This window comes from Hippocampus bargibanti, linkage group LG11, assembly GCF_051943395.1.
Source record: "Hippocampus bargibanti isolate YZ-2025 linkage group LG11, ASM5194339v1, whole genome shotgun sequence".
Classification (NCBI taxonomy): Eukaryota; Metazoa; Chordata; class Actinopteri; order Syngnathiformes; family Syngnathidae; genus Hippocampus; species Hippocampus bargibanti.
The window spans coordinates 8,996,453-9,019,283 of NC_142744.1; the positions used below are offsets into that span (position 1 = coordinate 8,996,453).

Sequence of the window (22,831 nt, forward strand, 5' to 3'; positions counted from 1 at the left end):
AAAGACATTTTTTTCTTCATTTTTTTTGTAAATTAAGGGGTTGTTTTTTTCCTTTTTAAAAATTTTCGCATTTTGTTTCTTTTTCAACCAAACAAAACTACCTTTAATGAATTCAATTTTTATTCCTCTTTTGGATACATTTAAAATATTTGTTTTCACTGCAGAATTTTTTTGACATAACCAAAATGTTTTATGTAAAGAAAAGAAAAAATGCACAGAGTCAAAAGATATTTCCGCAAAAATCGTTTAGTGTTTATTTATCCAACTGCAAAATTCAACCTTTCATTCTATGTTGTTCTCAATTGAGGCACTGAACAGAACTAAAAGGAGTACATTGCTCTTAAAACCTATACAGTTGGGTCACCGCCTCAAGGGGCCCCATCCAGCGTGTTTTTTTAGCTCCTTCCTCAAAGACACCCCATTATCCTGTTTTGACACGCTAATCATTTGAATCGGGTGTTCTGGATGTGAGACATCAAAAACATTGTGGATAGGGGGGGTTGAGGGACCAGGGTTGGTGACCCCTGCTCCAACATAGTATAGCACGTTATATATACATACACAATATGTACATTTAAAAACACAGAAATGATCTTGTATAGCATGAGTTGTGCAAATGCTTCATACAATCTCACTTGATCTCTTGTAACTTGAATGACTCCCGCGGGAATCCAAAGTGCTACATTTTTATTTCATGATTTTTCAAAAAAACGTTGGCTCCAGCCAATATATCAAGTCTGCACTATAGGTTATAATAAATTGGTAATACTAGGTTGAGAATCCACATCACAGCATGCAAAACAAAGAGAGTAGATAGCAAAAAAAGAGGAATTTAAATTAAAAAAAGGAAAACATTTGTTTGGCTCAGTAGACAAGCTGACCAACTTAAAGCATATATCCACACATTTCTGTCATTTTTACTTGAACTGCTTTGTTTTGAATGTTTGATTGTTTGATTTAACACGAGCAGAGGCAGTTAATTTTTTTCTGCAAACGGCAAAATGTTAAAAAAAACACAAGAGAAAAGCACAAATTGTGATAATTTTCAATTTCTAAAAAACAGCTTTTGTAGCCATTTCTATTCAGTTCTTATTTTTGGTAAAAAAATAAAATAAAATCAAAATTGAATGCGAAATTTGCTGTTTTCTAATTATCACCCTAAATTTTTTCTCTCTGTATTTTACATTTAAAAATTCAAATAGATTAATAGATTCTTGACTTCAGCATTTAAATAGTGATACCTTGGTTTACGAACCCCTTGGCTGACGAACTGCCTCTGAGTGATGTGTCGTTCGCGAACGAGCCTGTTCTAACAACAAAATGGCAGCCGACTCTTTTTGTCCTCTATTCCCCGCCCCCAGTGTTGGGTTAAAGCCACGTGATTGGTCAAGAACGCAGCAGTGAGGGGAGGTGGTTTAAACATTAAAGAGACAGGCAGACGACAGAGAGTGAGAAAACACACACGCGAAAGGGAGACGACAGAGCTTGAAACAAAAAAAAAACAAAAGTGAAGAAAAACCCAAAAGTGAAAGGGTGAGCAAATGAAGAGAAAACAGTGAAATTTGGACTCGTTTCAACTTTGATAGTTCAAAGGCAGAGTGTAGACTGCAAGGTTAAAATATCCCATCAATCAGGCTACACAAACAACCCGCACAAGCCATCTGTACACTTGATGCAAAAAGCTATCAACCCAGCTAAACAGAACACAATTGATGAGGAACTTGATAAAATTGTCACAGAAAAACACCTACAAGGGATCATTCCTCAAGATAGTGAAAGAAGAAGGTTACGTTCCTCATCAAGTGTTTAATGCTGAGGAAACCGGCCACTCCATTCCATCAAGCCATCAAAGACCATCACAAAGGTAAATAAACTTTATTATATAGTACAGTTTATTTATTTCATTATAATACCATAGCACATTTATTATACGTAAAATAAGGTGTATTTTGTGTAGTTTTAAGGCTTAGACAATTAGGAAGTAAAAGATTATGTTTTATGGAGATCTGGGAACGGATTATTCTCATTTTAATGGTTTCCTATGGGAAATTAATTTTTAGGATACACACTTTTCGCTCACTCTGTCTGGGAACCAATTAAGTTCAAAAGCCAAGGTATCACTGTACAAAGAAAATGATTTACTTCAAAAACATGCAAACATAATTCAGATTTATTTTCAGGTTTTTTCAAAATAGTTTTAAAAGTTTATAATTAACTCATGCCCTGCCAGATGATGTGCAATGATGTATCCATTCCAGTGCCAAATGCCAATTTGTCATTTTCACTTAAATTGCAGGACCCACAGAATATTGAGTTTGAGGACTACATAATATTCAATATATTGTTAGAAACCTTAGACTCTCTTTTATCATCAGAAAAAAAGAGTTAATTCCTAAGTTATATGGGTCTGGAGTTATCTGAGCTTGAAATGAGGGCGGCTGTACAAACTACAATGCAATAACGCTTTAACAACAGCTGGAACAAAGCGCTACATGAAAAAAAGGGAAATGCTGCCCACTCGTAGAAGGGAAAAACATTGCCAGAGGTCTGACCAGTGCTATATCAGCACCCCCGCAAGAAAAAAAAGCCGAACAAATTTGGGAAAGGCGCTCCACGTCACACTTTTCAATTCCCGAATAAATTCGGGAATGGCAGTGAATGAGTTCAATACAAAGAAAATGATTTCCTTCAAAAACATGCAAAAATAATTATTTTATTTTTAGGTTGGAATATTTTAGTTTTTGATTACAAAGTTATAGAGAGCCATGCTTTTTATTGGACTTTTGTTTTTTCCTAAAATACTGAAAATGTCTGTTTTTTCCCTAAACTAAAAACAACAAAAAATATTTTCTGGAGATTGAACATAATTCAGATGTGTCGTTAGATCCACACTTTTTGTTGCACAGCAATGATACACATCTTGAGCCACATATTCCCTCCCCAGCTATCATTCCCTTTAAAAGATGAGGTATAAACACACATTGCGGCGCCTCGTTCTCATTTGTCCCTTTTAACGTCCATGTGTGTTGCAACACTATATGGAAAATAAACTTGAAACAGAGACATGCGCTTGCTTTTTAGTTGAGCTTTTCCTCGTTTTCAGAAAGGGGCGTGTCCTGAGCCTGAACGGGGTCTTGGCCCTGATTGGTTGCGTCTGCGCCCGATGACCCCTCGGGTTGCGTCCCTGCCATTTGTGTACACTTGATGGGTGCGAGAGCTATGGCAGGCTGTGAGGGATACAGATGAAAAGGCGTTCATTAATGTAGCCGTTACATGACAAAAGTCAATGCGCTTGTTTCTGATCAACAAAGTGCTGGAGAAAGTATTGCATGTACCTCCACGTGAACGTCGTTCCTCAAATAGCGTAAACTGCTGTCACTGTGCCCCACTTATGTGCCAATCATTAGGATATCGGTTTATTTTTTTCCCCCCAAATTATGTCAAGTTAAAAATAATATGCAGTCTTCTCTGTATTCTTGTTTGAAAAAAAATTCAAACAAACAGCACCGCTAATAAAGTTGCCTTAAAGGACAACCGACACCATTTCCTAACTGACATCAGAAAAACGTTTTATAGCATCTAAAATACCCAAAACATGCAGTATGATATTTTTAGTCAAATGCAAAACACCAATAAAAATGACTTAGTGTCCCAAAACTACTTCAAAATGACCTCGGGATGGCGAGTTTCAGAAGGTCCCGCCCCCTTGTTCGTGACGTCACGCCAGGACGTCTTGCCTTGCTCTAGAATCAAAACAATAGCTTCAGATTCGGAGAAGATGCTTTCTTGTTACTCATCCAGTTATCAATATGATTCAAATAGTTCTGAAGAGGAAAGCATAAATGTTTGCAATCAATTAAAGAAGTCCTTCCGTGTCATTTTGAGGCATCTGGACTGCAATGTAGCGTACAGGAAAATGCACAAGATGGCGCACAAGCTCCGTTGGAAATGGGCTGATTTGTCTGCTGGGAATTTGTCTCAACTAGTATGAAATAGTAGTCTTGGTGCAACACACAAGGATTCACCATTGCGTTATTTATGTGTTTTCCTTCTAATTTCGTCATCAATCCAGATCAACACAAAGTTTTCAGACCAAAGTACCCAAAATGCATTGTGTGTCGCTTTCTCGGTCAGGGGCGTTCCTTTAGTGACGTCACATCAGGCATCGTCACCAACTCAAAAACAAGACTTCCTGAATATTCAGCGTGAGTCTTAAAACGTAAATAAAATAAAATAATATAGAATAATAAATAAAAAAAACAATAAATAAAAAAAATAAAAAAATATAGCTATATGTGGTGGAATCTTTGTAAAATACGCTCAGTAAAAGTCATTTGAAGTGATCTTACAAATTATGGACACAACTTGTCCCGAGGCTATGCTAATGCTTCAATGAGAATTAACAAAATGGAGGCTCAAAAAATTGTGTGAGATAACAAACCAGACAGAATACCTGCAGTGACCCTGACAGAGAGCTGAGCCCTCAGCAGCAGACTAAATAGAACCCCCCCCCCCCCCCCCCCCCCCCCCCCCCAAAAAAAAGAAACAAGCAGTTGGAATGTATAAAAAAAAATAATAATAATAAAGATAACGTTATTCTATTGAAAGTGATTTTCCCTTACTCGCGTCAAAAGTATTGTTTGTTGTTGCGTGCTTATATCAAACTGGTAGTCACCACAAATCCGCTGCCGGTCCAGAACTGAGACAGCTCCCTTCGCCACAGCGCCACCGCTAGGCTGGTGAGCAAAGTGCAAGGCACCAGGTAGAGCAAGGCTGGCTGGCCCATCTGCATCAGGGCCAGCGCCACAAAGGTGATCAGCAGGCCTACGCCGTATGCTAAATAGAGAGGGAGACAGACTATAGTTTTAAAAAATATATAAAAATAAAATAAACAGGCCCTGTTATGATGTATCGATTGATGGTTATGTACCAATTGTGCAAGCCACAAAGTAGATCCTGGAGGACTGTGTCAAAATGTCAAAGCGGTGGCAGTACACTACCAGCAAGCCTGGGGGAGAATGGAGAAGAAAAAAAAAACATTACAATGATAACAATAGCACTGTGTCAAAAAGTCCAAAGTTGACTAGAATTTCCCAAATATGTTTTGAATTTTAAAAAATGTATAGCTGGTATTGGATAGTTTTATTACTTGATTTAAAAAAAATCACTTTTGGAAAGAATTACCATATTTTCTGGTGTATAAGGCGCACCGGACTATAAGGCGCACCACGAATGAATGGTGTATGTTCAAACTTTTTCCATATATAAGGCACATCATCAATGAATGAAAAACGTTTTCCAAATATAATATATAAATATAAAAGTGATAATGTATAGACAGAATAGAAGTGATTATATTTAGGAGTTTCATGCTGTTGTATGCTTTGTTGGCCGAATACAAGGCCAACAACAGAAGCACAATCGAGTGTCAATCTGAGGTGAACAGACACAGCCTGTTAAACAGTCATCCTCAGGTAAGAAATCTATTCTCGGGCGGAATTTAGGACTCAGCTGCGCAGGAAGCGCTCATTCGCCAGATTACAAATCAATCAGTTCATGGGAAGACAACCCATTAAAATGTCTACGTTCTGTTGGTTTATGGATGTTGGTGAGTGTACCATGGGACGTCCAGGGGCGTGGTATTCAAATCAAGAAGGCTGCGTTTTACTAATGTATCACTTAAATTTGAATATACAGTGATACCTTGTCTTACGAACTTAATTGGTTCCCAGACAGAGTTTGTAAGGCGAAAAGTGTGTATCCTCAAAAAATAATTTTCCATAGGAAACCATAAAAATGAGAATAATCCGTTCCCAGGTCCCCATAAAACATAATTTTCTACTTTCTAATTTTCTAAGCCTTAAAACTACACAAAATATACCTTATTTTATGTATAATAAATGTGCTATGGTACTATAATTAAAGAAATAAACTACAGTATAATAAAGTAGTTTTATTTACCTTTGTGATGGTCGTTGATGGCTTGATGGAATGGAGTGGCCGCTTTCATCAGTATTAAACACTTGATGAGGAACGTAGCCTTCTTCTTTCACCATCTTGAGGAATGATCCCTTGTAGGTGCTTTCTCTGCGATAATTCTACCTTGTTCCTCATCAATTGTGTTCTGTTTAGCTGGGTTGATGGCTTTTTGCATCAAGTGTATAGATGGCTTGTGGGGGTTATTTGTGGAGCTTGATTGATGGGAATTTTAACCTTGCAGTCTACACTCTGCCTTTGAACTATCAAAGTTGAAACGAGTCCAAATTTCACTGTTTTCTATCCATTTTGTCACTCTCTCTCTGTTGTCTGCCTGTCTCTTTAATGTTTAAACCACCTCCCCTCACTGCTGCGTTCTTGACCAATCACGTGGCTTTAACCGACGACGGGGGTGGGGAATAGAGGACCAAAACAAGCCGGCTGCCATTTTCTTGTTAGATGTGTTGTGTCGTGCGCGAACGACACATCACTCATTGTGGCAGCTCCGTGTATATCCCGAATAATAGTTCATATGCCAAGGTAAAATTGTTGGGTTATTTTTTATCGTTCGCCCTTGGTTCATTGCTTCGACGGGTGTTGATGGAGATCGATGGTTAAATCATCAGGGAGCCAGGACTTGAACAGAAAGTTGATTTAATTTGGAGAGCACGGGCATTGTAGTGTCGCGGAGGAGGAGGGAGCGCATGGGAAGAGAGAGAGATGAACGGGCTGCAGGAGTATTTATGCGGTGCATAGCAATGACGCGACAGGATGTGACGTACTAAAAGTGCGACATCGTGTAAAGGAAGGCAGGATATGACATACGAGGAAGTTCAAAATGTAAACAAAGATTACAGAGCGATGTTTAGAGATGTTTGTATGGCGAATTACCCTAACAAAAATGTTCATAAATTTAACATTCGTAAACCGAAAAGTTTGTAAGCCAAGGGGTTCGTAAACCGAGGTTTCACTGTATGCTCATCTTTTAAAGAAAATCAAGGCTTTTGGGTGCGCTTTATACACCAGACAATATGTTTTTTTTCTGCGTTAATGGTGTCATTTAATCACCTGGCACTAAGATGTCGCCAAAGCCCAACAGGGAGAAGGGCCGATCGCATAGGGCCAGGGGTGAGGAGTTCAAGCGTGGCACCTTGAGCACCATCGGAAGCTGTGGAGAAAACCAGCAAAAATCAAGCTGGGAATGTATTTTATATATATATATATATATATATATATATATATATATATATATATATATATATATATATATATATATATATATATATATATATATATATATATAAATCTTTAAAAAAGCGTTTGAGAAACTTTTACCTTTTCGTGCGTGGCTGAGTCAGAAGGGCCCGCCGCCACTTCCACCATGACACTCTCGCCACTCTGCACATTAAAAAGGCAACGCATGCCATGACCAACCGTTAAGACCCGAGAATGAGGCAGGGTGTCATCTGTCAAGCTACCTTTGTGAAGAAGGGCGTGATGAACACGAAAAAAACGTCGTAGACGAAGAGCACCGTCAGTAGTAAAGTGCAAGCCTGTCATAGATAAAAAAGAAAAAAAAATCTCCATTTTGGTTCATAGCTTCATGATATGTTTACGTTTGAGTACCTTAAATGTGGGCAGTCTGACAGTCTTGAGCATGTAGAGACAGAAGGCGATACCCAGGGTGTCCTGCAACACCCACGCCCACCTGGACACAAAAATAAATAAATACGATCTCTGATTTTGTTCAGTGACAAACTGTACAAGGCGCACCAGAGTATAAGGCGCACCCCAATGAATGATATATTTTCAAACTTTTTCCATATATAAGGCACACTGGAATACAGGCGCACCCTCAATGAATGACAAAAGTTTTCCAAATATTATAAATATATCAAAGTATTCCAATATATTCCAAATTTTATTTACAAGCGCCTTTCAAAACTCTCATGGTCACTTTACAGTCACATGATCAATTTTTCTGTGGGTGAGCAGCGGCAGCCACATGTGCCAGCATTCACTCAATCCGGAAGTAACTCAAATAGATAGAAAGCTAGCTAGCTAATAGACAGCCCATAGATAGCTAGCTAGATAGCTACATAGCTAATAGATAGCTAGCTAAATAGCCAACCAGCCAGATATGTGGTGTCCCTTATATTTGGAAAACGTTTATATATATCTATATATTATATTTTGAAAACTTTTATTCGTTTGCTGACTATTTTGGAGGATCGGCCAAACGTTTATAAGGCACAGCACATTATAAGGCGCTACAGTAGAGGCTGGGATTAAACACTACTTCTTCTACATGGGGAAATTTAGTCAGTGGCTGTAGCAGACGTGCACATTCTACCACGACATCTCTGATCCACTGGTGAAAAGAAGGCTTTCATCCGCTCCTCTTTCGTCATGTAATAAAATGTTTGTCTTGTACTCAAATATCAGTCAATGGGGAAATCTGTTAAGATTGCACAACTGTCCACGTTTTTATGTGTTTATTATTTTGCTTTGTGTTGACTATCATGTGAAGTGCTTTGTCCCAGCTGCAGCGGTTGTGAAAGCTCCGCCTTTATGGCGCCCGCCATGCGGCTGCCTCCGCAGCAGCTCTGAACCCTTTTTAAATCCCTTTCTGCTATTTTTTTTTCTGCTTAGAATACTTTTTTATCTTTTCACCGCCCTCCTTTCAATGTTGCTGCTATAGATTGCACATTTTCCCATGATGGGACTATTAAAGTCCTTCTGATTCTGACAGTAATTGCGAGACCTGTTGTGGCTCAATAATACTTCACATATAAGGCGCAGAGTCATCCTTTAAATAAAATCATGGCTTTTGGGTGCCGGAAAATACGGTATGTGATAGCCAGTCGTCCATGCGTGCACCCCCCCACCCCCACCAAAGTGTCTCAATGCTCACTGGTCCTCATTGCGAAACACCATCCAGGTGATGCTGACGCCCACGCAGAGTGCCGACAGCAACAAGGCGCGCACCTGAGGGCGCTTGTGCAAATAGGGAAGGTTGTTCTCCGGGATTCTACGTAGAGGAAAGGGAAAAGGGGATATCGATAGGGCATCAATCACCAGCATGAAATATCCTCTCTCGTACGGCAGCTACAAGTTGCCATCTCAGCGACCGATCGTCAAGCAATGAGTTTTGTGCAGTGGTGGGGAGTCACGATATCTTTTGGTGAGTACTCCATACAGCACAAATAGATGTAATGTTGCATACTGGACTTACTAAAGATACAGGAGGTTTTTATTTTTTTTCCTACAGTCAAATCATTGGGCAGCCATTTTCGGGTATCTTAAAATGTGATATGAAGGTATATTGGAGTCATAGTTGTACAGACGCTCCCCAACTTACGAACAAGATACGTTCCGAACAGTCGTTCGTAAGGTGAATTTGTTTGCAAGTTGCTTCAGTGCTATATTTTGTATGGAATGTATGTTTAAGGTTTATATAAATATGTTTAAGACTTGCCTATGTAACCTGTATTAGTTTGTACTGAAAAATAAACTGTATAAGATAGATGCTCTATAAAGATATGTACAACTGGAGAGAATACTACATATGTTACTGCAAAACATTGATATGTTCCTGTTGTTCGTAACTCGAATGTTCATAAGTAGGGGAGCGTCTGTACGTTTAACTCATTCACCGCCATTCCCGAATTTATTCGGGAATTAAAAAGTGTGACGTGGAGCGTCATTGCCATTTTTTTTTCTTGCTTGGGTACCGACAAAGCGCTGGCCAGACCTCTGGCAATGTTTTTCCCTTCCACGAGGGGTCAGGCTTTCCCTTTTTTCCATATTAACGCTTTGTGACTGCTACAGCCGTCGTTAAAGTATGTATTGTATTTTGTACAGCCACTCCCATTTCAAGCTCAGATAACTTCAGACCCATATAACTTAGGAATTAACTGTTTTTTCTGATGAAATAAGAGAGTCTAAGGTTTCTTACGCTGCAGTGAATGTTTATGTAGTCCTAAAACTCAATCTTCTCTGTGTCCTGCAATTTGAGTGAACATGACAAACCCTGGCACTGGAGTGGACACATTTTTGCACGTATGGCAGTGAATGAGTTTCCAAGTATTGACAAAGGCAATTTTATTCTTTTTTTTTTGTCTTGTTTCTTTGGTGTCACGTGACGTTTCATTGCATTTTAAGTCTGGCGTCCTTTGTCTCACCTGCATTTGCAGAAAGGAAGGCGCCGCACAAAAGGCCACAAGCAGCTGTAGAGCCCCACGGAAGAAGCCAGACAGAAAATGGCGATCACCCAAATTGCTGCAAAAACAACCCAAAAAAATACATAGATATAAAATTGAATCAGGACATCATTTCGGATGTACTTCATGCGTTTTTGTGTGACTCTTTTAGTATTAGTTTTTTTGTACCCAGGCTGTCGTAGAAGAAGTAGAGCAGCACCAGCATGCTGCAGCACATGACCACAAACACGCAGATCATGATGGGAGTCACATCCAGCGTCTCCTCGTCCTGCTTGTCCGACCCATCGTCACGCTTGTGCTTCATGTAGCGCCTGCATGTCAAAGGTACATATTATGGCCGGAATAGTTTAGTTCAGGTGATGTTTATTCAAGTAGATGACCCAATTTCAGAGAAAAAAAAAATTAGTTTGCAGCCTGTTGAGCATCCACACTTACTTCTTGCGGTCTTTGCTGCCGGCCCAGTGGCCACCGACTGCGACGGTTCCCACAGCCATGAGGAAGATGATGACCATGTTATAGTCCAGAACTGGCTCTTTGGGGGCGTACATGGCCACCAGTCTGCCCTTGGTAAACATCTACCACTCAAAACATAGTGAGTCAACTCAGGCACCAGTCTCGTTCAAATAAGAATAAAACATTTTAAAAAGCCTTTAATCGTCCAGCAATGGGGAAATTTGAAAAAGGAAAAAAATAATAATATCTCAAAGAAACTGTATTTTTGTTGAGTTCATCGTGCGGCTAAAGATGAATATTAATTAGCTTCACATTGTTGGCAGGTTAGTTGAGTGTCCATCCGGCTTGCCTTCAATTGCCGTATTTTTCAGTGTATAAGGCGCGCCGGAGTATTAAAAACTGCCTCTCACCTTGCTTATCTCCAGCATGTCAGAGTAGCTGAGCAGCGCTACAGGGATGTCAATCTCCTCATACTGAGTCTTGTTTCCCGCTGGTGGCGTCTGAAATTATTATTATTTTTTAATTGCCAGATGTCGTATTCAATAGGAATCCTTCAATCCGATTGACGTTACCAGTCTGTCCTTGCTGACAATGAGCAGGCCCTTTGCGCCGTTCAACTGTGCCAGACGGACCTTCTCGTAGAAGGTGCAGTTACCCCTCATCACCATGGCGATGCGGTTGGGGAAACCGCCCTCCGGGACGTCGGCGGGCGAGCACAAGACTGATGTGGTCAGGTCGTAGATCTGGAGACGTGACTGTGAGTACGTGGAGAAACCCTGATGTTAGATTGCAGTGTATCAAAGCAATCTTCAGTTATAACATTAGCCAGAAATTACATCTGCAGAGCACAAGTGGCATCTGTAAAGCTGCCATTCATTCTGGAGTTTGAAAAATATGTATAGGGACACTTTGAATTATTTCGTTGACCCGTAGAAATAGGAACCGGAAGAGAACAAAAGAAACACTAAGGTAAATGCAAGCTACTCTGGACTTGAGTTCTCACCGCCTTGTTGAGGTCCTGAGGCAGACGTGCCCATTGCGAGTTAAAGAAGATGCAGTAGTCCTTCCCTTTGTTGTCATCGCTGAAATGAGCCATGCCATGCTCCGCTGCCACCTGTGGATGTGGCGAGGACAAACGCAAATGTGCCTTGAGATACAACATTTTATGATGGCAGTGAACTCGACTTGTATCATGATGGCTGCACTTTGATAAAAATTATCCTATGTTGTGTGTGTGTGGAGGGGGAGGGTGAGAGAAAGAAAACCAACACAGTATAGTCTCGTTATATCGATATCGGATATATCGATAGTCCCGGTTATATCGATACTATTTCTATGCACGCACGGAGAAAATTACATGCAAACAGGGTCGGATATATCGATAATCCCGGTTATATCGATATTTTTCGGACTCCCTTGAATATCGATATAACGAGACTTTATTGTATTTGTGTTTTGGAGCTGAAAAAAAAGAGCTCAGGCAATAGTATGGCAGTACTTCTATTAGGAGGGCATATATATTTTAAGGAGTAAAGATGATTTGCGACACGACTATTTTTAGTTAAAAATTAATTCTACGCGGATCTCAAGGAGCCACCGTTTGGTTTTATTCACCTAAAATGTCGATTTACGTCGAAGTCAAACCGAGAAAACAAACGTATATTGACAAACCACAATATTGGGGACACCAAATGCGCCTCAATAACCCAAACAAGAGACATTTTATCTTTATAAATTCCTGGCTGATGTGAAATTACTGACTGTTATTAGCATTTTTCCTAGGTAACAAAAGGTAGTGATGGAACACATGGACGCCCCCGATTACCCCCTCTCTCTCATAGGCGAGGGGAGAAAAATAAACATTACAACTAGAAGGCTGTGATGTGGTAAGAATCAGCTCACAGAAATGTACTCGGATGTCGTTAAATGACAAACTTCATTTCACCGCAGAGGCGAATTTTAGCTCGGATGCTATAGGCGTTAGCTACCCACTACCACCCAAAATGACTCAACTGCTAACATGCTAGCATTTACATCACCGTTTAATACGATTACAATGGCGATGATGGGATGCTACAAAGTTGTCAACTGGTGTCAGACTTGACGAAGCAAGAAGCAGAAAAATGCGACTCTTTGTTGTTTTATTTATTGGTCAACGATGATGTGGTTAGATAAATGGCTCGTAGCCGGGCACACGCAAAAAAACTTAGCGGTGGGGAAGAGTGATTTTCGGTAGGAAAAAAAGAGACGGCGTTGGTGTCGCTCACCCACCTGGTGGATGACTAAAAGAGCTGCCCAGATCATTGTTCCGAGGCCGGGGACCGTCATCGTGAAGGCAGGCAGCTATGTTGTTCTGATCACCATCCAACAGAAAGCAGGGAAGTGAACACCACACACACACCAGCTGTCTCTAAGACACGCCCATTGGATGACGCTCAACCCGGAAATGTTTCTGGGACACTTCTCGAGGACTAAATTAATTAAAAAGTACACCGCATTTTAGTTAAATCGTTTAGTATGTAGGTTTCTAGATGATGAAAACTAATGTCATGTAATGGGTAGACATGCACGCACAACAAAAAATGATAATAAAAAAACAATACAAGATACAATGTTTACTCCTTGAGGTTACACATGCGATTGAATCGTATTAGTCCCTGGTGGTCTAGTGGTTAGGATTCGGCGCTCTCACCGCCGCGGCCCGGGTTCGATTCCCGGTCAGGGAACGAATGTTTTGCCAATCTTTTTAAAAAGACCACGTGTAACTTACATTTACGTCTTCGACAATGTCTTTGTCTTTCCATTGTCTTTTTATCTAATTGATCTGTCTTTCTATTAGTTTTGTTGTTGAAAAATGTAAACTGTTGGCACTGCTCTCGAAGCTTAGAGTCGCGTTGCGCGCTTGACTCACAGCGGCGTTAAAACCGCGGATCAACGTCAATTCATGTTTTCCCTTCTAGCAGGAATACTGTACCTGTAGTTTTTTTACGCCAACGCCGGAATTTAAACGCCGGAAATTAAAAAAATAAACGTTAAGATAAAAATCCTATCTATTTCATTGGGTAATACCTATTTTCATTTTTGTATTTGTATAATGGAAGGAATTCGCTGTTCGTGGTGCGACTACCTTCACAATGTATTTTATTCTGACGAGTCATAACGGAAGCTCAGTGACTGTACCACTCTTCATTTTCCATCTCACACAGTCAGTTAATTTGTCTCAATGCAGCACTACTAACCCAATAGAAACGTAAGTACCTCGCCGTAAATCATGTTTTACATTCCATCCCAAACTGGTGTTTATTGAGCGTTTTTCAATGACTGCCAATCGGTGCTTTTTCAGCGGCTCCTTCTAGCTAGCTGGTCTGCTAAGCTAACTACAGTCTTGAGTCCCGGCTGTTTCTTTTTCTATTTTACTCGACCCCCACTCCATGACAGTACCGCCAGCAGAAAAAGGAGGTTTGTAATTGTAACTTCATTTGTTTTCCGTTCATTTCCAATTTGCTTTTAATTCCCGCGAACGTGCTGTTTTTTATGTTGATCGTTCCTATCCGAAAGTCACAATACAGTGCCCAATCAAAATTTGCGAGACATTGTCATTCCTGCGTTCACTCAAAGCTGTTTTCATGCTCAGTTTGCCATTTTTAGAAAGTAGTAAAAATGTCCGTATAAGAGTCCATTTAACTGACTGATTGGCAAGGAGATGACGTAAGTAGGACTGGAATGCAGGGGGCTCGCTGACATCATCTTCAATACTGCTGGCCAAATAAGGAGGAAAGAAACGAAAGAACATGTGACGTCAATTTGGATGTTGATGCCTCGAGGAAACTCATTTCTTTTAAGTATCTAATCTCTTCTATGCAGTATAAAACTCACAAAAGAAGGTTGCCGGGCCATCAGCATTGGTGTAGCCAGCACGTAATGGCTGGCTTCCGGGAAGAGGATGTGGAGCTGCACTATGAGATGGGAGAGGAGCTGGGCAGGTATGCTGTTCAGATATGGTTGTTAACTTTTCTATTGTGGGCATTATACATGCAAAAAAAACATACACATACTGCTGATGTCTCCTCCCTTCAGCGGTCAGTTTGCCATCGTGCGCAAGTGCAAGGAGAAAAGCTCGGGCTCCGAGTACGCCGCCAAGTTCATCAAAAAGCGTCGCCTGTCGTCCAGCCGGCGCGGCGTGAGCCGCGAAGAGATCGAGCGCGAGGTCAACATTCTGCGCGAGATACAGCACAGTAACATCATCACCCTGCACGATATATTCGAGAACAAGACAGATGTCATCCTCATCCTGGAACTGGTGTCCGGCGGTGAGCTCTTTGATTTTCTCGCCGAGAAGGAGTCTCTGAGCGAGGAGGAAGCCACGCAATTTCTCAAGCAAATCTTGGACGGTGTGCACTACCTGCACTCCAAGCGCATCGCACACTTTGACCTTAAGGTACGGCCACTCTGCACTTTATTGGGTAACACCTTGCGCCAACAATAATAATAATAATAATAATAATAATACATTTTATTTCTAAGCACCTTTCAAAACTGTCAAGGACACTTTCCACTCACGGGATAAGAACTTTTTTTTTCTGCGGGTGAGCAGCGGCAGCCATTCGTGCCAGCGTTCACGCAACCCGGAAATAACACAAACTCACGGCACTAATGTGAGTGTAGACAGAAAATGCAGTATGTAATAATACTACTACTATTACTACTACTACTACTACTAATAATAAAAATAATACATTTCATTCATAAGCACCTTTAAAATCTCTCATGGTCACTTCACAGCCACAGGATAGGTTTTTCTGTGTGTGAGCAGCGGCAGCCATACGCACCAGCGTTCACTCAACCAGGAAGTAACACAAACTCACGGCACTAATGTGAGTGTTTATATAGACAGAAAATACAATAAATAAATAAATAATAATAATAATAATACATTTCATTCATAAGCACCTTTCAAATCTCTCATGGTCACTTTACAGCCACAGGATAAGTTTTTCTGTGTGTGAGCAGCGACAGCCAGACGCCTCGGCGTTCACTCAACCTGGAATAACTCAAATAGATAGAAAGATAGCTAGCGAGCTAATAGATAGCTAGTATATTGCTCGCTAGACAGCTAGATAGCTAATAAATACATTTTCTACTTCTTTCTTTCCTTTCCTCTTCCTTTTATAATTTTACTGCTGTGAAATGTAAATTTCTCCACTGCGAGACGAATAAAGGTACATCCAATCCAAATAGCTAGCTAGATAGCCTGCGCGACATCCTAATTTATATAGCGCTTTGACAACAGTTGCAGCTGAAACAAAGCCTTCACATAATAGTCAACACAAAGCAAAATAATAAACACAACAGGAATACAAATACATGGATAGTTGTACAATTTTAACAGCTCACCAGCCAATCGTGCAATACCAAGAGCAAGCATTGACAACCACAGCCATGTGTAATTAACAAAATGGACACTTCGAAACAACTCCGAAATGCCGTTTCAATTTCAACTCCACAATTTGTTGACGATGAATTTGTCACCTGTGCAGTTTTTATGTGCTTTATGGGATGGCGAACGGTCAAATTTGAATTCTTACTCTTGTACGCAAATTACTTCGTTTCATTGTTGCTGCGTTGCGTCACAGCCCGAGAACATAATGCTGCTGGACAAGAATGTTCCCAATCCCAGGATAAAGCTCATCGACTTTGGCATCGCCCATCAGATCAAAGCCGGCAATGAGTTCAAGAACATCTTCGGAACGCCCGAGTTCGTAGGTGGGTTTCGTGGCCCCCTCCGCACCCCTCCTACCACCGCGTTGAGTTTCTTTGCCGAGTGAGTGAGTTTGTGCGGTCTCCACATCTGCTTCGCATTGACATCTTGGTTCGTCTGTGCTTTGCAGCTCCAGAAATAGTCAACTATGAACCGCTGGGACTGGAGGCCGACATGTGGTAAAGACTGCAACCTGCTTTGCACACATTACAAAACACATTATACATGAAGACATTTTTCATCACCCGTATACATTTGATGGGGTTTACAGCTATTTATTTCAAGGCTACACAATTTATATGAAATTTATGGTGGGCGTATTTTATGCTGTCTACATGCACGTAGATGCGTAGAACTTCAGGTAGCCCGAAACAGTTTTGGCCGTGGTCGTCGTTTTACTTTAACATGTAGAACTTTTATGCCATTGATCGTACTCCCATTTACTGTATTGTCCGGTGTATAAGGCGCACCCAAAAGCCTTTATTTTCTTGAGAAGATGAACCAGTGCCTTGTACGCAGGTGCACCTTATATGTGAAGTAATATTAAACCACTACAGAGTAGTGCTTAACACCGGCTTCTACTGTAGCGCCTTATAATGTGGTGTGCCTTATATTTGGAAAACTTTTTTCATTCATTGAAGGTGCGCCTTATAATAATAATAATAATAATAATAATAATAATAATAATAATAATAACAATAATAATACTACATTATTTCAAGTGCCTTTCAAAGCTCTCAAGGACACTTTACAGTCATAGACAAGCATCGAAACAATAGTAAATCAAATACAATGATAAATAGAATACAATAAATAAAAGACCATTATAAATAGAAACAAGAGAGACACAGAAAAAGCAATTTTAAATAGGTGGGTTTTGAGATGGGATTTGAAGGTGGGAAGATAATCGATGTTACGAATGTTGGGATGAAGTGAGTTCCAGAGTTTGGGGGCAGAGCAGCTGAAAGCTCTGTCCCCCATCGTGCGAGACGGGCAGGGGCGGCACACAGAGGTGGAGGGAAGAAGAGGATCTGAAGGAACGAGGTCAGGGGGGGCAAGGTTATGTATAGCTTTAAATACTACGGTGTGCCTTAGACATGGAAAAATATTGAAAATATACAGTTCATTGGGGGTGCGCCTTATACTCCCGTGCGCCATATACACCAGAAAATACAGTAATCCTGTGCTTTAAATATATACACAAATTTAGGATTTATAGTTGTCTGTCTTTGACATGTCAAGCATGTCAGTTGCCATGATGCTTGCTAAAGTCCGAACCAAAATTTCAAATTGTTGTATGTAAACCACAATAACAGTCATGATTCTTGACTTCCAATTTGAAAACTAGTTGTTCATTATTTTTTTGTGCGCTCTATATGTGATAGAGATTAGACAGAATAAGAAGTTATCATATTTAAAAGTTTCATGCTGTTATATGCTTAGTCAACATGTGTGACGCGAATACACAATTGAAGCACAGACAACCTGGGGTCAATCTGAGGTCAACAGAAGCAGCAAGTTAAACTGTCATCTTCATCTAGGAGATCTGGCCTTGGACAGAATTTAGGACTTGGGAAACTCCTTTATCGCCGAAGCAATTTATGACTTGAAACTCCTTCACAGGAAGAGCTCATTAGCCAGGTTACAAATGTATCAGTTCATGGAAGAGAATGTTTTATTGCTTACAGCTGTTCGTGCTTAGAACGCCCAGGGGAGTGGTATTCTAATCAAGAAAACTATTTTTTACGAATGTATCACTTAAATTTGCATATACTCTCAATAAATAGCTTGGCAGAGGGCTGCAGAATTCAGGCGTCTGTCATGAATGGCTGTGTCTCCTGCCGGCAGTAAAGACAATCTTTCTGGGTCCGAGCCTTCGTCCGCAGTGTCTGATCGAACATCCCTGACAATATGTAATATGTGGAGGGGATTAAACATTCTAATGGCTTCCCCAAATTCATAACGGCCCCCGTAAGACTGTAACCCACGGCAAAAAAACGACTTCAACACTCGTGATCTATGGGATTTAAGGTCAACTTTTAAACCCACACATGTAATATGAGTATTCCCATGTGATATCTTCTGTTTTTTCTGTGCAGGAGTATCGGCGTCATCACGTACATTTTGTAAGTGTCGTCTCCCACAAGGCTAACAAGCATTCAACTCCTTGACTCCCGGAATCCTTTAAAGCGTCCCAACGTTTCCCCATCAGGTTGAGCGGCGCTTCTCCGTTTCTGGGTGAAACCAAGCAGGAGACGCTGACCAACATCTCAGCGGTCAACTACGACTTTGACGAAGAATACTTCAGCAACACCAGCGAATTGGCCAAAGATTTCATACGCCGCCTGCTGGTCAAAGATCCAAAGTATTAGACCAAATTATTATGTTTTTGTTTCTTTCCTGTCTTTTTCTGACTGACCTTCTTTCGCAGGAAGAGATTGACCATTGATGACAGTCTTCAACATCCGTGGATTAAGGTAATGTACCATTTTCTTTCACTGTTGTGGATGACAGTTCTGTGTTGTGTTAGCCTTTATTAGTCTCGCACTAGAGAAATTTCACAGCAGCAAAGTGATGAAAGAAAGAAGTAGAAAAACAAAATACAGGAGCTGCTGTAAAGATAGCCACTCTCAGACCGCCACCTTGAAGTCAAAACAACAAATCAGGGGCATTCCTGACGTGACGTCACGTACGGACTCGTCACCAACTCAAAAACAAGACTTCCTGAATATTCAGCGCGACGTAAAATACAGCTATATGCGGTGGAATCTTTGTAAAATACACTCAGTAGAAGTCATTTGAAGTGATTTTACAAATTATGGACACAACTTGTCTGGAGGTGTCGGTTGTCCTTTAAATGTTATCGCAAACATCATCCCAGCGTTCCCGTTTTATCCCTCCTGACACAAAATTAGGTTGTGATCATATTTACAACTGACTGACATTGCTGCTTTGCTGTTGCCTAGGTCATCAAGCGCCGCAACGTACGCCAAGAGGACCACGAGCACAAACCGGAGCGCCGGCGTCTGAAGACGACGCGTCTGAAGGAGTACACCATCAAGTCGCACTCCAGCATGCCGCCCAACAACACCTACGTCAACTTCGAGCGCTTCTCGCAAGTCCTGGAAGAGATCGCGGCGGCCGAGCAAGGCCTGCGCCAACTGGAGCGCAACCGTCGCTCCTGCCGCGATGATGTTGCCGCGCTTCTGTCCATCTACGAGGAGAAGGAGGGCTGGTACAAGGAAGAGAGCCGCGGCATCTCCGGCCAGCTGGGCGCCGTCCGCCAGGAGCTGCAACGCACGCAGGCGCAACGTAAGAAGAGCCAGGAGGACGCGCGCGGAGCCGCCCAGGCCGCCGGAGCCCTCAAGCGTAAATTCGGACGCCTGGAGAACCGCTACGAGGCTCTGGCCGAGCAGGTGGCGCACGAGGTGCGCTGGGTGGAAGAGCTGGTGCGCTCCATCGCCGTCGACAAGGACCGTCGAGAGAGCGCACCTTGAGGCTACGCTGCACTCTTCATTTTTTAATTTATTATTTTACACTTTTTATACATACATACAGTGCTGTGCCCTTTTTTTTAACACTCATTTTTCATTTTTATGAGTGTCAGCCTTCGCTGTCAGCTCCGCAGTGCCTCTCTGCAACAAGAACGGGAACTATTTTTTGATTATTTTTTTTTTGTCATCTACGCACACCTGAAACATTCCATTTTTTTTGTTGGTTGTTTTTTTAACACATTCCCCAGGTATATAGAACATTTTCAGCGAAGTCCCCCCCCGCCTATATCTACTCGTTGGCACTTAAGTTTGAAGGGGTGTTTACATGGCAACTTTCACTCCGGTGTCACACCGAGGCTGCAGTTGACCGTTCACCGTAAAAATTTATCACGGTGTAGAGTCTACACCGGGTCAGGGTCTACACTGTAGACCCTGAAAACTGCTTAAACCGAAGCAAATTTAACCCTGCTCAGGAGGTGCTTTAAAAATGTAAAAAAAAAACAAAGGAAGTACACTTACACATGATCGTGTTATATTTCCGTATTATTCCTATTGTATTGCAGAAACTGCCATTTGAACGCAAGTCGGGCTGCAACGGGATTAACACGCTTCTTGTTAGTAAGCGGCTTTATACGTGTGAATGCTCCACTAAATTTATTCTATATATCACAACAAATTAACGTATTTTCCAGTGTATAAGGTGCACCGGAGTATAAGACGCACCCCCAATGAATGGTGATACATCGGTTTACTAACCCCTTGGATTCCGAACGTTTTGGTTGATGAATGTTAAATTTATGAAAATTTTACCGGGGCATGCAAACTATTTTTCAGGATACAGACAGAGCTGCCACAATGAGTGATGTGTCGTTCGCGAACGAGCCCGTTCTCCTCAAAGAAAATGGCAGCCGGCTTGTTTTGGTCCTCTATTCTCCGCCCCCAGTCGTCGGTTAGAGCCAGGGAATTGGTCAAGAACGCAGCAGTGTGGGGGGGGGGTTACGAACAGAGAGAGAGTGAAACCATGTTCCAAAAAAGAAAATGGCTGCTGACATTTTTTTTGTCCTCTATTCCCCGTCCCCAGTCTTCGGTTAAAGCCATGTGATTGGTCAAGAACGCAGCAGTGAGGGGAGGTGGTTTAAACATTTAAGAGACAGGCAGATGACAGAGAGTGACAAAATGTATAGAAAACTGTGAAATTTGGACTCATTTCAACTTTGATAGTTCAAAGGCAGAGTGTAGACTGCAAGGTTAAAATTCCCATCAATCAGGCTCCACAAATAACCCACGCACTAGCCATCCGTTCAATTTGAAATGAAAAGACAAGCAAGGGAACCAGCTATTAATGATGTTTCTAGTCTGTCTGCTTGCATCTGTTGCTGTTGCAATATCACAACTTCCAAGATGTACAACCCAGAGCTCCTTGAGACACCTCATGCAAAAAGCTATCCATTCCATCAAGCCATCAACAACCATCACAAAGATAATTAAAACAACTTTATTGTACAGTACTGTTTATTTCTTTAATTACAATACCATAGCACATTCGCTATACATAAAATAAGGTATATTTTGTGTAGTTTTAAGGCTTAGAAAATTAGAAAGTAGAAAATTTTGTTTTATGGGGACCTGGGAACGGATTATTGTCATTTTAATGGTTTCCTATGGGCAATTAATTTTTGGGATACACACTTTTCACCTTACATACTCTGTCTGGGAACCAATTAAGTTCGTAAGCCAAGGTATCACTGTATTTTTAAACTTTTTCCACATATATTGCACACCGGACTATAAGCCACATTTTCAATGAATGAAAAACGTTTTCCAAATACATGTAAGGCACACCATCTTAAAAGCCGCTACAGTCAAGGCTGGGGTTACGCACTACTTCTTCTACAGGCGGAAATGGAGTCGGTGGCTGCTGACCGTAGTTGCGAGACATGGTGTGGCTCAATATTGCATAAAATAAGGCGCACCTACATATAAGGCGCAGGCTCATCTTTTGAACAAAATTAAGGCTTATGGGTGCGCCTTATACACTGGAAAATACGGTACATCGGTGCAACAGTGATGCTAATGTGCCATGTGAACACCCCTTATAGTAACGGCTCAAAATATATACTGTATATTATTATTTTTTTTGTATATGTGTAAACAAGCTGACATTTGATAGCTTTTTCCAAATAAAACCTTTTCTGTAAACTGTGTCCAGTTCAACATCTGGTATGCTATCAAACGCTTTTAATTTTATTTTTTTACCGTTCGTATTATTGATCGCATTTGTACCTCGGAGGACGTAGGTGACGGGAAGGTGACTGCCACCATAGCTGCAAGCGCTATGAAAATAGACTGCTGACGGCAGCAAAGGAGGCAAGCTGCTTCAAGACATAACCGGCAAAAAATGATTAATGAGGTGCAAAATGTGGCCTGCGAGAAAAAAATGCAACATTAGAACATTTTTCCAGGGGCATTGCGGGCATACTGGGTTATGCTTGCTTGCCGAGCACTGGTTTCAGCTCATCAACTTCCCTTGAATTCTTTTCAATGAAATTGAAGCAAACATGCAGAGGTTTCAGGTTCTGTCTAATATTCGGATTCAATTCTATTTAATTATCACTGTTTATTTCATGGTCTTTGATACGGGAGCTAGTATCACTTGCTTTCTTTTAAACCTGACAGGCCCTTTCCGTGTATCTGCCAGTTTGCTCAGATGCCCTCAGTGCAGCCTAGAACCGGGATGAGAATTCTGACCAAAAAAAGGTAATCTAATACCTGTGTGTTCGATTACATGCGTTGGCTTCCACTCAATGACTGCCCTGCCCTTCATTCTGATGACCTTGGGGCAAACTAATACCCAGATTTGTCTCTTGTTTTGTATGTTGGAGTTATCTGACATCGAGATTGAATTCCGGTCAGTCAAAGGTTCCGAG

At 41.1% G+C, this 22,831-nt stretch overlaps 2 protein-coding genes and 1 non-coding gene across 4 annotated transcripts; 2 read left to right on the top strand and 1 right to left on the bottom strand.

Annotated features, from left to right (window-relative positions):
• Positions 1–230: 230 nt before the first annotated feature.
• Positions 231–13,075, bottom strand: sppl2b (signal peptide peptidase like 2B). 2 transcript variants are annotated; one of them, XM_089008812.1, is made up of 15 exons: positions 12,924–13,075; positions 11,656–11,766; positions 11,225–11,407; positions 11,063–11,152; positions 10,635–10,774; positions 10,368–10,510; positions 10,161–10,257; positions 8,891–9,007; positions 7,603–7,684; positions 7,455–7,529; positions 7,312–7,374; positions 7,045–7,144; positions 4,931–5,008; positions 4,676–4,836; positions 231–3,227 (listed from the first exon to the last, which is right to left on the bottom strand). In XM_089008812.1, exons 1-15 carry the CDS (start codon positions 12,978–12,980, stop codon positions 3,078–3,080), a joined length of 1,647 nt encoding a protein of 548 aa, XP_088864938.1. In that variant the 5' UTR covers positions 12,981–13,075; the 3' UTR covers positions 231–3,077. The 2 variants fall into 2 exon arrangements, with proteins under 2 accessions (XP_088864938.1, XP_088864939.1); XM_089008813.1 differs by having other exon boundaries at positions 3,093–3,227; positions 4,623–4,836.
• Positions 13,076–13,306: 231 nt separating this feature from the next.
• Positions 13,307–13,378, top strand: trnae-cuc (transfer RNA glutamic acid (anticodon CUC)). The gene has a single exon. It is a non-coding gene; the product is annotated as a tRNA-Glu (tRNA).
• A 404-nt stretch (positions 13,379–13,782) lies between these two features.
• Positions 13,783–22,476, top strand: dapk3 (death associated protein kinase 3). Its single transcript, XM_089008985.1, has 10 exons — positions 13,783–13,902; positions 13,996–14,111; positions 14,517–14,635; positions 14,730–15,090; positions 16,286–16,415; positions 16,541–16,589; positions 18,510–18,536; positions 18,623–18,775; positions 18,842–18,887; positions 19,377–22,476. The coding sequence occupies exons 3-10, from the start codon at positions 14,574–14,576 to the stop codon at positions 19,905–19,907; spliced, it is 1,359 nt and encodes a 452-aa protein (XP_088865111.1). The 5' UTR covers positions 13,783–13,902; positions 13,996–14,111; positions 14,517–14,573; the 3' UTR covers positions 19,908–22,476.
• Positions 22,477–22,831: the final 355 nt, after the last annotated feature.